We start from the raw sequence: 13,593 nt of genomic DNA, 5'->3' as shown, positions 1-13,593 counted from the left end.
TTCAGATTGACTCGAATGAACAGTTGGACATTACAGACTACAGAGGCCAAGAAATTGGAAAACTAAATGTGAGATTTTACATTTTTAAAATGTTAAAAAATGTGACAGAGTTTGTAGTGAATTTTTTGAGGTCATAATTGGGATGTGGATACATTTATAGTGAACAATTGGAGGGGACATTAAGGTTATATGTGGATGAATTTATAGTGAACTATTGAAGGTCAGTCATTAAGGTTATATGTGGATGAATTTATAGTGAACTATTGAAGGTCAGTTATTAAGGTTATATGTGGATGAATTTATAGTGAACTATTGAAGGTCAGTCATTAAGGTTATTATGTGGATGAATTTATAGTGAACTATTGAAGGTCAGTCATTATGGTTATATGTGGATGAATTTATAGTGAACTATTGAAGGTCAGTCATTAAGGTTATATGTGGATGAATTTATAGTGAACTGTTGAAGGTCAGTCATTATGGTTATATGTGGATGAATTTATAGTGTACTTTTGAAGGTCAGTCATTATGGTTATATGTGGATGAATTTATAGTGAACTATTGAAGGTCAGTCATTAAGGTTATTATGTGGATGAATTTATAGTGAACTATTGAAGGTCAGTCATTAAGGTTATATGTGGATGAATTTATAGTGAACTATTGAAGGTCAGTCATTAAGGTTATATGTGGATGAATTTATAGTGAACTGTTGAAGGTCAGTCATTATGGTTATATGTGGATGAATTTATAGTGTACTTTTGAAGGTCAGTCATTATGGTTATATGTGGATGAATTTATAGTGAACTATTGAAGGTCAGTCATTAAGGTTATTATGTGGATGAATTTATAGTGAACTATTGAAGGTCAGTCATTAAGGTTATATGTGGATGAATTTATAGTGAACTATTGAAGGTCAGTCATTAAGGTTATATGTGGATGAATTTATAGTGAACTGTTGAAGGTCAGTCATTATGGTTATATGTGGATGAATTTATAGTGTACTTTTGAAGGTCAGTCATTATGGTTATATGTGGATGAATTTATAGTGAACTATTGAAGGTCAGTCATTAAGGTTATATGTGGATGCATTCATAGTGAATTATTGAAGGTCAGTCATTAAGGTTATATGTGGATGCATTCATAGTGAACTATTGAAGGTCAGTCATTAAGGTTATATGTGGATGCATTCATAGTGAATTATTGAAGGTCAGTCATTAAGGTTATATGTGGATGCATTCATAGTGAACTATTGAAGGTCAGTCATTAAGGTTATATGTGGATGAATTTATAGTGAACTATTGAAGGTCAGTCATTAAGGTTATATGTGGATGAATTTATAGTGAACTATTGAAGGTCAGTTATTAAGGTTATATGTGGATGAATTTATAGTGAACTATTGAAGGTCAGTCATTAAGGTTATTATGTGGATGAATTTATAGTGAACTATTGAAGGTCAGTCATTAAGGTTATATGTGGATGAATTTATAGTGAACTATTGAAGGTCAGTCATTAAGGTTATATGTGGATGAATTTATAGTGAACTGTTGAAGGTCAGTCATTATGGTTATATGTGGATGAATTTATAGTGTACTTTTGAAGGTCAGTCATTATGGTTATATGTGGATGAATTTATAGTGAACTATTGAAGGTCAGTCATTAAGGTTATATGTGGATGCATTCATAGTGAATTATTGAAGGTCAGTCATTAAGGTTATATGTGGATGCATTCATAGTGAATTATTGAAGGTCAGTCATTAAGGTTATATGTGGATGCATTCATAGTGAACTATTGAAGGTCAGTCATTAAGGTTATATGTGGATGCATTCATAGTGAACTGTTGGAAATATTAATGGGAAATGTGGATACACTTAATGCAAACTTTATCTTTTGAGTGGCCCTTCCTTTCCTACTTGTCCCTACTTTTACATCTTTGTAAAAGCCCTACAGTCCCCACGTTTTTAATTTTGAAGATTCCCATTCATCCATTTAGTGTGTTAACCATTGCGGAGAGGGTTCTTTGCCTCATGGTGGTTTTTTTCCAGTAATGTATGTAGTTTTAAGCAAATTTCTGGTACTGTGATGTTATGCATTCACTAGGCAGCCTGATCCAGCCATTTGTTGAGCTTCATGAGTGGTACTGGCAACATGTCAGCCTTGTCTGAACTGCAGTTTCTGATAAAGGCTGACTGTTGCATTTTGGAACCTGTTTATTTCTGGAAAAAAGTTCTTGTGGATTAGAAGAGCAAAATTGTAAGCAGATATGGCTTATTGAATTAGAAAAGGGTAAGTGAATCAAATGATTATGCTCAGCTTTTCTGCTGCATTTTCCTATTTTTCCTGCTTTTAAAAACAAAATAGCACTACTTTATCCCTAACAATTTTACAAAGAGTTGCTTGAAACCCTGGAATCTATTGGAGGTTACTAGTGGGATATAAGGATACATTTATAAGTGAAGCATTACAGGTTGTGAGTGGTTTTTGTGGATATATTATTGTGAACTATCAGAGATCATTAGTACTATATGTAAATATATCGTAATGCATTTATGGTGAACTGTTGGAGGCCATTAGTGATATATGTGGATACATTAATAGTAAGCTATTGGAGATCTTTATTGGGATATGTGATACATTTATTGTGTGACTTTGGAGGTCATTAGTGATATATGTGGATACATTTATAACAAGCTGATGGAGACCATTAATGGGTATATGTGGATACATTTATTGTGTGACATTGGAGGTTGTTAGTGATTTATGTGGATACATTTATAACAAGCTGATGGAGACCATTAATGGGTATATGTGGATACATTTATTGTGTGACATTGGAGGTTGTTAGTGATTTATGTGGATACATTTATAACAAGCTGATGGAGACCATTAATGGGTATATGTGGATACATTAATAGCAAGCTATTGGAGATCTTTATTGGGATATGTGATACATTTATTGTGTGACATTGGAGGCCATTAGTGATTTATGTGGATACATTTATAACAGGCTGATGGAGACCATTAATGTGTATATGTGTAACAAACTGTTTAAGGTCATTAATAGATTATGTGGGATCCAGGGGATGAATTTATGGGATCCACTGGAGATCATTAATTATGCTTCATTTTAGGCTGTGCTCTTGTGCAAATGACCTATATTTTTCATCAATGGCACAAGAGAGTTCCCTCCAATGTGCCCATAAGGCTCAGAAAAATGACTAATAAAAAACCAAGATAAAAGATTGTTACAGTTGACTTTAGACTAAACTAGAGTGCATCCCAAGATTCCTGATAGACTGTGTTAATTTCCAAAGAAGTATAAGATGACCATTTTCCACTCAAAGACATGATCTTGTTGTAGCTAACAGTTGATTTACACACCACTATACTTTGTAATATCCAGCTTTTACAAGTGAGTCTGGTCCAAGCTACACTATGTTGGGAAGTGTTTGACTTTGATAAATTTACAACAGGTACTGCCTGGGAGCAATTAATCTATAAAAAGTACCACTAATAGACCCCAACTGAGTATTATTGACATTTGTGAGTATAGTACAGTCAGGTGCCAGAATGTAGTATCAACATATGTCACTCCATTACACTTGGTTGCACCTCACACTAGTGTAACATTCAGTCTACTTTGTGTGTGCATTAGACATGACACATTCCATGGTCTAATGCTGGTATGAGGTGGGTTTTGATAAGAAAGAGAAACCTGGAGGGCCAACAGGAAGCCATTGACCATCAATGGAATACCAATTAAATTTGCATATGCTGGATTGGACTCAGGACTCCAGAGCTGTAAAGTAAGTGCTATTTTGCTCCACCATCCAGACCTCTAAGGTATTCACGGGCCTTAAACATTCATATTTCCAAATAACCCAGGGCAAATTAATTTTCATCTGGGCAAGCAAATATTCAGATGTACATTGCGTATATTTGGCATTGTACATATGTCTGCCATGAGACATAGTCAAGAGCAGTTGTATTTAAATTTTGTTTCATTTAAGATGAAATAAAGCTTTGATCTTTAATGAAAAAAATGTAAAGAATATTACTGAAATTCATTTGCCTTTGGGCACAGAAACTTGAAAAAATTGTCAAAGGCCTGATTCTTTATGCTTTTTGTCTCTGTATTGTACAGATTGAGCTGTTACCATGTGATGCCAAGGGCAAGGTGATTGGAGATCAGGACAATGTGTTTGTTGAAAACCCTAATGAACTTGTGGGCAAGGATATAAATTTCAAACTTAAGATCACCAGTGCCCGTGGACTGCCAGCCAAGTTCACTGTAAGTATGGAAATAGGATTGTAAATGAACGATGATTTCATATGCAATTTATGCAGTGAGTTGAAATATATATCACTTTTGTGATATAGTGACATTTATCTTTTTTGTGATGTTGTGATATTTCTTTTATGAGCAAAAGATAACTCAAACAAGATTTTTTTGTTTTAGGTTTGATAATTTCAACAAATTAAAAAATTTCACAGGTTTCATAAATTCAGCATTAGTTGAAAATTTTTAGAGGATTTTATCAATTCAGTGACATGTGTTTAATACATTTTAGAGGATTTGATAAATTCAACGTTGGTTTTATTAATTTTAGAGGTTTGATCAACTCAGCCTTAGTTGATTTTAGAGGATTTCATATTGTCAGCATTAGTTTTATAAATTTTAGAGGATTTGATTAATTCAGTATTAGTTTAATAAATTTTAGAGGATTTGATAAAATCAATAACAGTTTCATAAATTTTTGAAGATTTGATGAATTTGAAAAAACTTTTGTAAGTAAAGAGGATTTGATAAATTTAGTATCAGTTTGATAAATATTAGAGGATTTGTTGAATTTGATACAAGTTTCATCAATTTTAAACGATTTGATAAATTCAATATTTGTTTCATAAATTTTAGAGGATTTCAACATGCAAGAACCTATAAATATCATGTGACAAGAAACAATTTTGCAAAAGTGTTTACAAATTGAAATGGTTTAAGTGATAAATTCATTCAAACTCTTCCAACATTGCAAATTTTCCATTGGTAACTACATGTTGTGATGCACTCAACTTGTATGACATCATGATATTTTTCTTAAGGAATAATGTTTGCTTTTGTAAAATCAACATTTTTTTGTTGAGCTCAAAATGAACTGATCATAAAATTGTGCTGTCATCAATATGATGTCATTTGTTACCAAAGTGTATCATGGTACTATGAACTTTGTAATAAGGTACCTAATGACATGGTTGCGGCTTCTGTCTCTTATTTAATAATGACAAAGTTTATGTTGGTTTTAATGGCACTTTTAATGCATTATTGGCTATATCATGCACAAGAAATGGGAGCTAAGAACATAGCCTGTACATTTTCTTAAAATTGGTCTTTCAAGATAGAATTTATTGAATTGCAAATAACAGTCCATGAAAGAAAATTATAAAGTCAACAAAAAGTATGGTTTGTTACATTATTTCACAAGTCGAAACACTGTTTATTTCATCATGAGTTTTAAGGTCTGTTTTGGTGTAATTGTTAGAATGATTCCTGATATAGTACTGGACTTTTTTTTATCATGCGTAATTTCTCTTTTTATTCTTTATAAAAGGCATATACATTTTTATTTCAGGACATTTGCGTGAAGTACAAATTTTTCCTTGAGGAACAATTCACTCAGTCCAAGAGTATTCCAAACACCAGCAACCCTGACTGGAATTTTGAGAAAAACTACAATTTCCCTGCTGCCAAACAACAGGTTTGTGCAACTGTAGACACTAGAACCTCATTTCTCCCAAACTCTTTCATTCATATTATCTGAATCACATGACTGTATTTAGCCTCATTCATACAAATTCTTGTTTATCCAAATACAGTGTAGCCTTCTTTATACAGCAATCATTTTTGTATGAAGCCATGAATGGGAACAATGCACTCAAATTCATTCATAATCTAGACGTGTTTATTTGACCATTGCATATTTCTGACATTTTTAGTGCCATTAATTTCTGTCAGATGAATGAGATTTGACTGTATTTTTGATAAGTAAGATAGATCTGATCTCTTTATCAGACACTCAGTTTAATACATTGAAACCTTTTATAAAATCCTTCAGTATGCCGATGATCCACTTATCACACATGGAGCCCAGCAAATTGTGTGATTTTTTCCCACTGCTATGTTTGGTTCACTTTATTTAAACAATAGCTAATGAGAGCAGATTATGAAGCAGTTTTTCATCCTTAAATACCTTAATAACACAGCTTTTTTTTTTGGGGGGGGGCATTCCTCAGTAAAACAAAATGGCCTAATAATGCAAATTGTTTGCATGGCTGTCCTGAGCAGCATTGTGTAAAAGGAGCACAGTGTTGTTTTTTATCAGAACACTTTGAATCAGAAGAAGTAAACCAGGCCTTTGTAACAGTCTTTTTGATTGGCTAAGGTTGCATCATGTGATGCAGAAAACTAGAAGTTATTGGTTCATGACATCAGAAAGAAACTATTCATTCATGCACCATTAATATGTGAGTTGACAATGTTTGTAAACAATGGTTAAAATATAGTTTCTGATATTTATTTTGTGTGATTTGTCATTATTTATATTAATATTTGTAGCATTAGGAGTTGAACTTCATGTTTTAAAGATTCATGAAGTTATGAGACTTGAATATTGATGACAGGAATAGTCTTTGTTTCACTGTGGCCATTCATGCATTGTGTTTATGATTTTCAAATGTCATGACTTCATGAATGCTGTAAAGTATGAAGTTTAATTCTTAAATGAAGTAGACAAAGCCTAAGTGCAAACACAGCTGATTTCTAGTGAGACCATGTGACTGCTGACTGACATCATGTGACACCACTGAGATTTGTAATAATGCACCTTCATAATCCTTGTAAGGACATCAAACTGAAAGGAGTAGCTGTGGATCTTTCTCAACAACTGTCCATTTTTTCATATGGTAAAATTGATCAGGTTTTCATTCCAAGCAACTGGACTGGTTTAAGAATTAGTATTTTTTCATGGTCATTTAGTTTTGTTTTGAATCACTTTACTCTGTTCAGAAAATGTGTAAAAGAATTAACTGTTGAAACTCTGCTTTGTGATTCATGCTGTCATAAGCGATTGCAGAAGTTCTGCTCAACCTGATCTTGATATTAACAGTATTGGTTTGTACTGAGACATAGTAAATAATCTCAATGTAAATGTGTATTTGAATGTGTCAACACTGTGTGAGATGAGCCTTTGGTTCATCAGTCAGCAGAGAATAAATAAAGTTGTCCGTTTTTATTATTATTATTTACTCATTGCCACATCGTCATGTTAAAAGTCAATGGTAGCTATGAAGTGCTAGTTATATTCATCACATTAAGAAAACTTATTACCTTTTTTGTATTAGTTAATGAACCCCTTTGTATATGTGAATGAGACTTTGAACTAAAGAAAAACCTTTTCGGTTTTATTTCAGAATGGTATTTTAGGGATATTGTTTTGCTGTAAAAATGCATACAGTTACTGATGTGGACATTTTGGCACAGTTAATTTTTTGTAACTTTTGGAATCTGACTTTTTGGATCTGGTGACAAATAACAAATTTTAACCTTGTGAGGTAGAATTTAATCATTTGAAGTTGTAAACTCTCAAACATTAAACATTCTAATGTTTCAAAACGAGAATTTTGTAAAATAATTCAATAATGCTATTATTTCCGTGTAAGTTGGAAAAGAGAAGAAAATAAAGTAAAACATGGCCATATGCTAAATACTAAATCATGACTTCTCACTTATACAGCTGGTGGACTATCTGAAAGATGAGGGTTTCATTGTCCAGCTCTGGGGAAAACAGAAAGACCAGTCAAAGAAGGGTGCTACAAAGATAAAACAGTCCCTGGTTCCAGGACAAAAGGCTATTCATGCAGTTAATACCAATGAAAAGGTATGATCTACAAAGGAAATAATTAAAAGCATAGTTGAGGCTATGATGCAGGTCCCTGACTTTTACAGTCATTGTGAACATGACCTTAAAATTTGGGGCATAATTCTAAAGTATAATTTTCCACATAATTTGTTAAAAAGATAGTCCAAATAGGCATTTAGACTGCCAAGATATCCTTCAACAAAAAAGAATTAAAGTCCCACCATTTTGTGATACACCAATTACATGTGTTCTGCATACTGTGATATACAGAACACATGACATGTACAGAGTGTTTTACTGTGATATACAGAACACATGACATGTATTGTGTGTTTTACTGTGATATACAGAACAAATGACATGGATTGAATGTTTTAGTGTGATAGACAGGACACATGATATACACTGAGTGTTTTACTGTAATATACAGAACATATGATATGCACTGAGTGTTTTACTTAATAGAACATAACACATGATATCCATTGAGTGTTTTACTGTGATAGACAGAACAAATGCATTAAGTGTTCTACTGTGATATACAGAACACATGATGTGCATTGAGTGTTTTACTGTGATATACAGAACACATGATATACACTGAGTGTTTTACTGTGATGTACAGAACACATGATATACATGGAGTGTTCTGCTGTAATGTACAGAACACATGATATGCATGGAGTGTTCTACTGTGATGTACAGAACACGTGATATGCCTTGAGGGTTCTACTGTGATATATAGAACACATGATATGCATCAATTGCGATATACAAAACACGTGATATGCATTGAGTGTTTTACTGGATTAGACTTTACTGTACCATCCATTATTCCTGCTCAGTAACTATTGAAAGATTTCATCTATTGAAACTAAATTTATTATGAAGCTTTTCATTAAGAAGACCAGGTTGGATTCAATTTTGCACTTTTTGAATAAAATTCAATGGAATTATGGCCCTTGTTTAACTTATCACTATGTTCTACAATTACATTAGATTGATAGGGGCATCTTTGTCATATGGACACATTTCTACTGGGTTTTTTTCTTTCTCTCTTATCAGAGGTTTGATCCAGAGAAGGTGAAATTCATGATGGAAACTGCTATGCTGAAGAAGAGACAGGAGAGATTAGAACAAAAATTGGTATATATATATTTTTTTTAAATACATTTTTAATACCATATGATTGTTTTTTACAGATGTGCATTTTACTGAATGGCAGTAAAACATTATGATTAAATTCTCATATGATTATAGTTTTATAAATTGATAATCAAAGTGAATATGTATGGAAGAGAAAGGAGGGATTGGAACACAAATTTGTATGCATATAGAGCTTTCTGATAATATCTCTATATAATCCATAGTTTGTATTACTGCAGATTTGTACAGAATAGCAGTAATAATTCATGATAAAATTCTCCCATTATTATTATTTTTGCAACTTAATGGACTAAATAAATGTTTGTATTTTATATGTACACACTTAAGATGCATTAAGATGAGTAAAACATAAAAATACATAAAAAGTACCCATTTTACATGAAATCTACAATCATCTGCTCTAAAATGAAAAGTACCCATTTTACATTAAATTTACAGTCAGTTGCCGTAAAATGAAATGCACCCATTTGACATTAAATCTATAATCAACAACAGTCAAATGAAAAGTGTCCATTTCACATTAAATCTGCTATCAATTGCAGTCAAAAGAAATGTACCAGTTTTATGTTAAAACTACAATCATCTTCAATCAACTGAAAAGTACACATTTGACCAAAAATCTGGATTCCACTTCTGTCAAATGAAAAGTACCCATTTTTTTATATTAAATCTTCAATCCACTGCAATCAAATGAAGATATTGGTTGCTAAGATGAATGCAGTAGAATATTACAGGTTCATGTAGACTGTTGATATCATGGCTGTATTTTCAGTGACAAAATCTTTGAAAGATGTTCAATGCCAATGCAAAAGTGCAATTAAAATCCATCGAGGGTGCATTCAGTGAGGCAAACTGTATTTTAAACATGCACTTCAATATGCCAATAAGCAGATTCTTTGAATCAATGCCTAGAACTGAATGAGTTGGATTCATACTGTTTATTACCATAAGTCAAGAGTGAGTGTGTTTAAAAATGGCAGTTTTCAGAATAGGTAGTTAGATTTCCTTTCTTGATCCACTCTAGTATGTAATATATTATACTGCTAATGTCAGTCCATCTCTCTGTCTGCCTTGATCGGTCTATTTTTATATAAATGTTTTCAGTTCTGGATTGTAATTTTAAAACCATTCATGGTGTTTTAACCAAGGTTGGTGCATATGTCAAGCAAAAATATAAGTTGCATATACTGATGCAATTTGATATTTAAAATTTCCCCCATTCATTATATTTTATGTAACCATGGAAACAAAATGCAGCACAAGAAGTGTAAAATTGAGTGTGGATTGACATATGTAGGAAGTATATATTGAGGTGCTTTGCCATAACAGACCTACCACCTCTCAGTATAAATTTCCTTACAATAACAATATCCCTTAAATAACGTTATTATGGCCAAGAAAACCCATTGCCCTGGTTGAATTATATTTTCCCATATAGTGTACCTATTATAAGATAACTGTGCCTAGTTATTTCAGTGTTCTTTTATGGCTCCCTTAAGTGAGGGACCACTGTATTATGACAACCATATTAAGTCAATAATGTATATCCATTTTTGAATGGCAAAGAACCATATCTATAACTGCATTAACCCTTTATCCAAATTGTGTGGAACCTGGCTACAGCTTTGTATTCTTGTATCTTGCTATGTTGTACAATTTACTATCAAGAGAAAAGAGAACAGCATGCAACCAGCTGACAGTATCCAAGTATGATTTAATGGGAGAATCCAAGTATGATTTAATGGGAGTATCCAAGTATGATTTAATGGGAGTATCCAAGTATGATTTAATGGGAGTATCCAAGTATGATTTAATGGGAGTATCCAAGTATGATTTAATGCTGGGAAAAGCTGCACATTTAACATATTTAAAGATTTCAGATTCAATATTTAGTGCTTATTGTTTTTTCTTTTTGAATAAAGTGATAAACAGCAGTGTTCTTGCTTACTAAATTGGATGTACATGAAGTGGCAAGTCCATGGTTAGTGTGCTGTAGTTAAAGTCCACTCTGTTTTGGACTCCAAAATTGGTGGTCATTGTCAATTGCTGTGTTACAATCATTTTATCTTGTTATTTTTCTTTCCTGATTTAATTAAATAGTTTCTCATGATTACTGACAAGATCTTGAAATAAATTTAATTTAAAAAAGAAAGCAATCAAATAGAGTGGAGTCCATGCTAAGCTTCTACCTGCAAACACAGTGGCAGCCATTTGCATTTTCATAAAATTTCCAATGCCCTCTTATCTCATATTGGTTTTGTTTAATTCTTCTAATACACTAGCACATGCTATGATGTCATAGAAACTTTCAGAAAGCCTGTTTTACTAGAAGGGATCTTCCCATTGGATGGTGCTATATATGAATTGTTCATACAAATGGAATTGCAGTTGTTTACAATGGACATCCAGGAGCTCTTATTTTGAGATAGGGCAGGGATGTTTGAACAGTTACTTTGAAAAACATCATAGGTATTGGAAGGTGGTGATTGCATATAAATGTGGTCCAAATTCACTTGTATCTGGGGGAAGGGTTAAGCAACAGCAAAGCTTGATAGCCGTTTGCAATATTTTTTCTTGTTCAATTTGCTATCTGGACACATATATATTGCACATGTATATGAATTACTTATGTGAAACTAAGGATCACACTCATCAACTGCATGCTCTTGATTGCTTCAGGCTCAGATGAAGAAGATGATTGAAGTAGCAGAGCAGCACAAGAAAAAGCGACTTAGGACAGAATTGATAAAGGATATTTACATGGCACAGACTGCTGACAAGGCAGACAAATGCATTGCCTTGATCCCCAAGGAGAAAGGTAAATATTGGTACGTGTCATACACATACAATTTCACACACTTAAAGTGTATGACCATATTTCTTCTGTGAAAGGTCCATGCTTGATAATACGCCCTTCTTCAACTTTTACCAAACATCTTATAAATTTTCGTTTAAGAAAAGACTTTTATCTCTCATGATAGGTTTAACCCTTACTTTTTGTACATTTTAAGTGATGGGCACAATGGGATTATCATGGAAGAAATCATGTGCAAGTGAAATTTTATTGACTAATATCACAAGGAAATTCCAACAATTTTATTCAACACGTGTAGTTATGCAACACTTAGTCATAACAATGCTATGTGAAGAAGCCATAGAGTTAGCTCCCTTATATTTAGATAAACTTGTAATGATGTACAGGATACATATAATTTTAGTATCATTAAATGAAATGGGATGCATGACCATATCCACCTTATTATAGATAATGTGTTATAATAAAGGGCCTTATAGTGAGGGAGTGCATGCAGTTACATTCTATAACAAAAGTAATTGGTAGTAGGGATTATGCGTAGTTAGTGAGGTTCAAATTGGGTGAGAATGTAATATTCAGTCCTCACCTTTTCAGGTTCTATGTATGAAATTCACAAACTGTGCACCTTATATACTTGCTTGCAAGCTGAGACCAACTGCAAACAACATAGACTCAGATCTTCCATCTCATAATGCACCATTGGATCAGGGTCTTTATTGTTTGTTCTACTGATTACTCCTAACAAACTGCATAGACCCAGATCTGCAGGCACATTATGCAACAACAGATCTTGATCTGTACAGTTGGCAGCTGGACTTGCATTACAAGAGAGCATATATGATATGACCCTTAGTCACACTATAAATCATCAAATGTAACATTGTCTTCATAAAATGAATTTAAAACAAATTGATATGATCAGTTGGCAATTTTTGTGTGCTGATTATTGTAACAGATTATATGTCTGGAAACAGCTGTGTTGATAACTGTATCAAATCACATGCCTGGAAAGAGCTGTGCTGATTCCTGTATCAAATCACATGACTCAAAACAGCTGTGTTGATTACTATATCAAATCACATGATGCAGAACAGCTGTGCTGATTACTGTATCAAGTCAAATGCCTGAAAACAGCTGTGTTGATTTCCTATATCAAAACACATGACTCAAAACAGCTGTGCTGATTACTATATCAAATCACATGATGCAGAACAGCTGTGCTGATTACTGTATCAAATCACATGACTCAGAACAGCTGTGCTGATTTCTGTATCAAATCACATGACTCAGAACAGCTGTGCTGATTACTGTATCAAATCACATGACTCGGAACAGCTGTGCTGATTACTATATCAAATCACATGACTCAGAACAGCTGTGCTGATTACTGTATCAAATCACATGCCTGGAAACAGCTGTGCTGATTACTTTTTCCAAATCACATGCCCCTGAACTGCTGTAAACTGGTCGTATTATTTATATTAATAGTATTCATTCCAAAAATAAGAAAATATGGCCCAAGGGCCCCTACCAGGTCAAAAGGTTGTTTTTGCTTATAAAAGTTTATTTAAGAAAATATCTGTCCATTTTTGTTTTAAAATTTGGAATTTAGCCACAAGATTGCGTAGAAAATGAATTGTTTGTACAAATGTTGTCTTATATCCCACATTTTGTTTGGATGTGCTGATGACAGTCTCACCATA

At 33.1% G+C, this 13,593-nt stretch overlaps 1 protein-coding gene across 2 annotated transcripts in view; it reads left to right on the top strand.

Moving 5' to 3' along the window:
• The window catches only part of LOC149791709 (kinesin-like protein KIF28), a 76,693-nt gene that overhangs the window by 50,666 nt on the left and 12,434 nt on the right, over positions 1-13,593 (top strand). Inside the window, exons 18-23 of one of the 2 annotated variants that reach the window (XM_089970217.1) lie at positions 6-68; positions 4,140-4,286; positions 5,623-5,748; positions 7,783-7,926; positions 8,974-9,054; positions 11,755-11,893. In XM_089970217.1, coding sequence (XP_089826343.1) covers positions 6-68; positions 4,140-4,286; positions 5,623-5,748; positions 7,783-7,926; positions 8,974-9,054; positions 11,755-11,893 — 700 coding nt within the window. Of the gene's footprint in view, positions 1-5; positions 69-4,139; positions 4,287-5,622; positions 5,749-7,782; positions 7,927-8,973; positions 9,055-11,754; positions 11,904-13,593 lie in introns of both variants that reach the window. The other variant, XM_089970218.1, reaches the window with a different exon arrangement.

The sequence above is a fragment of the Sinohyriopsis cumingii genome, chromosome 9 (assembly GCF_028554795.1).
Source record: "Sinohyriopsis cumingii isolate HCF-2022 chromosome 9, ASM2855479v2, whole genome shotgun sequence".
Lineage (NCBI taxonomy): Eukaryota > Metazoa > Mollusca > Bivalvia > Unionida > Unionidae > Sinohyriopsis > Sinohyriopsis cumingii.
The sequence above is the reverse complement of the archived record's forward strand: the minus strand, read 5'-3'. Positions and strand labels throughout refer to the sequence as shown.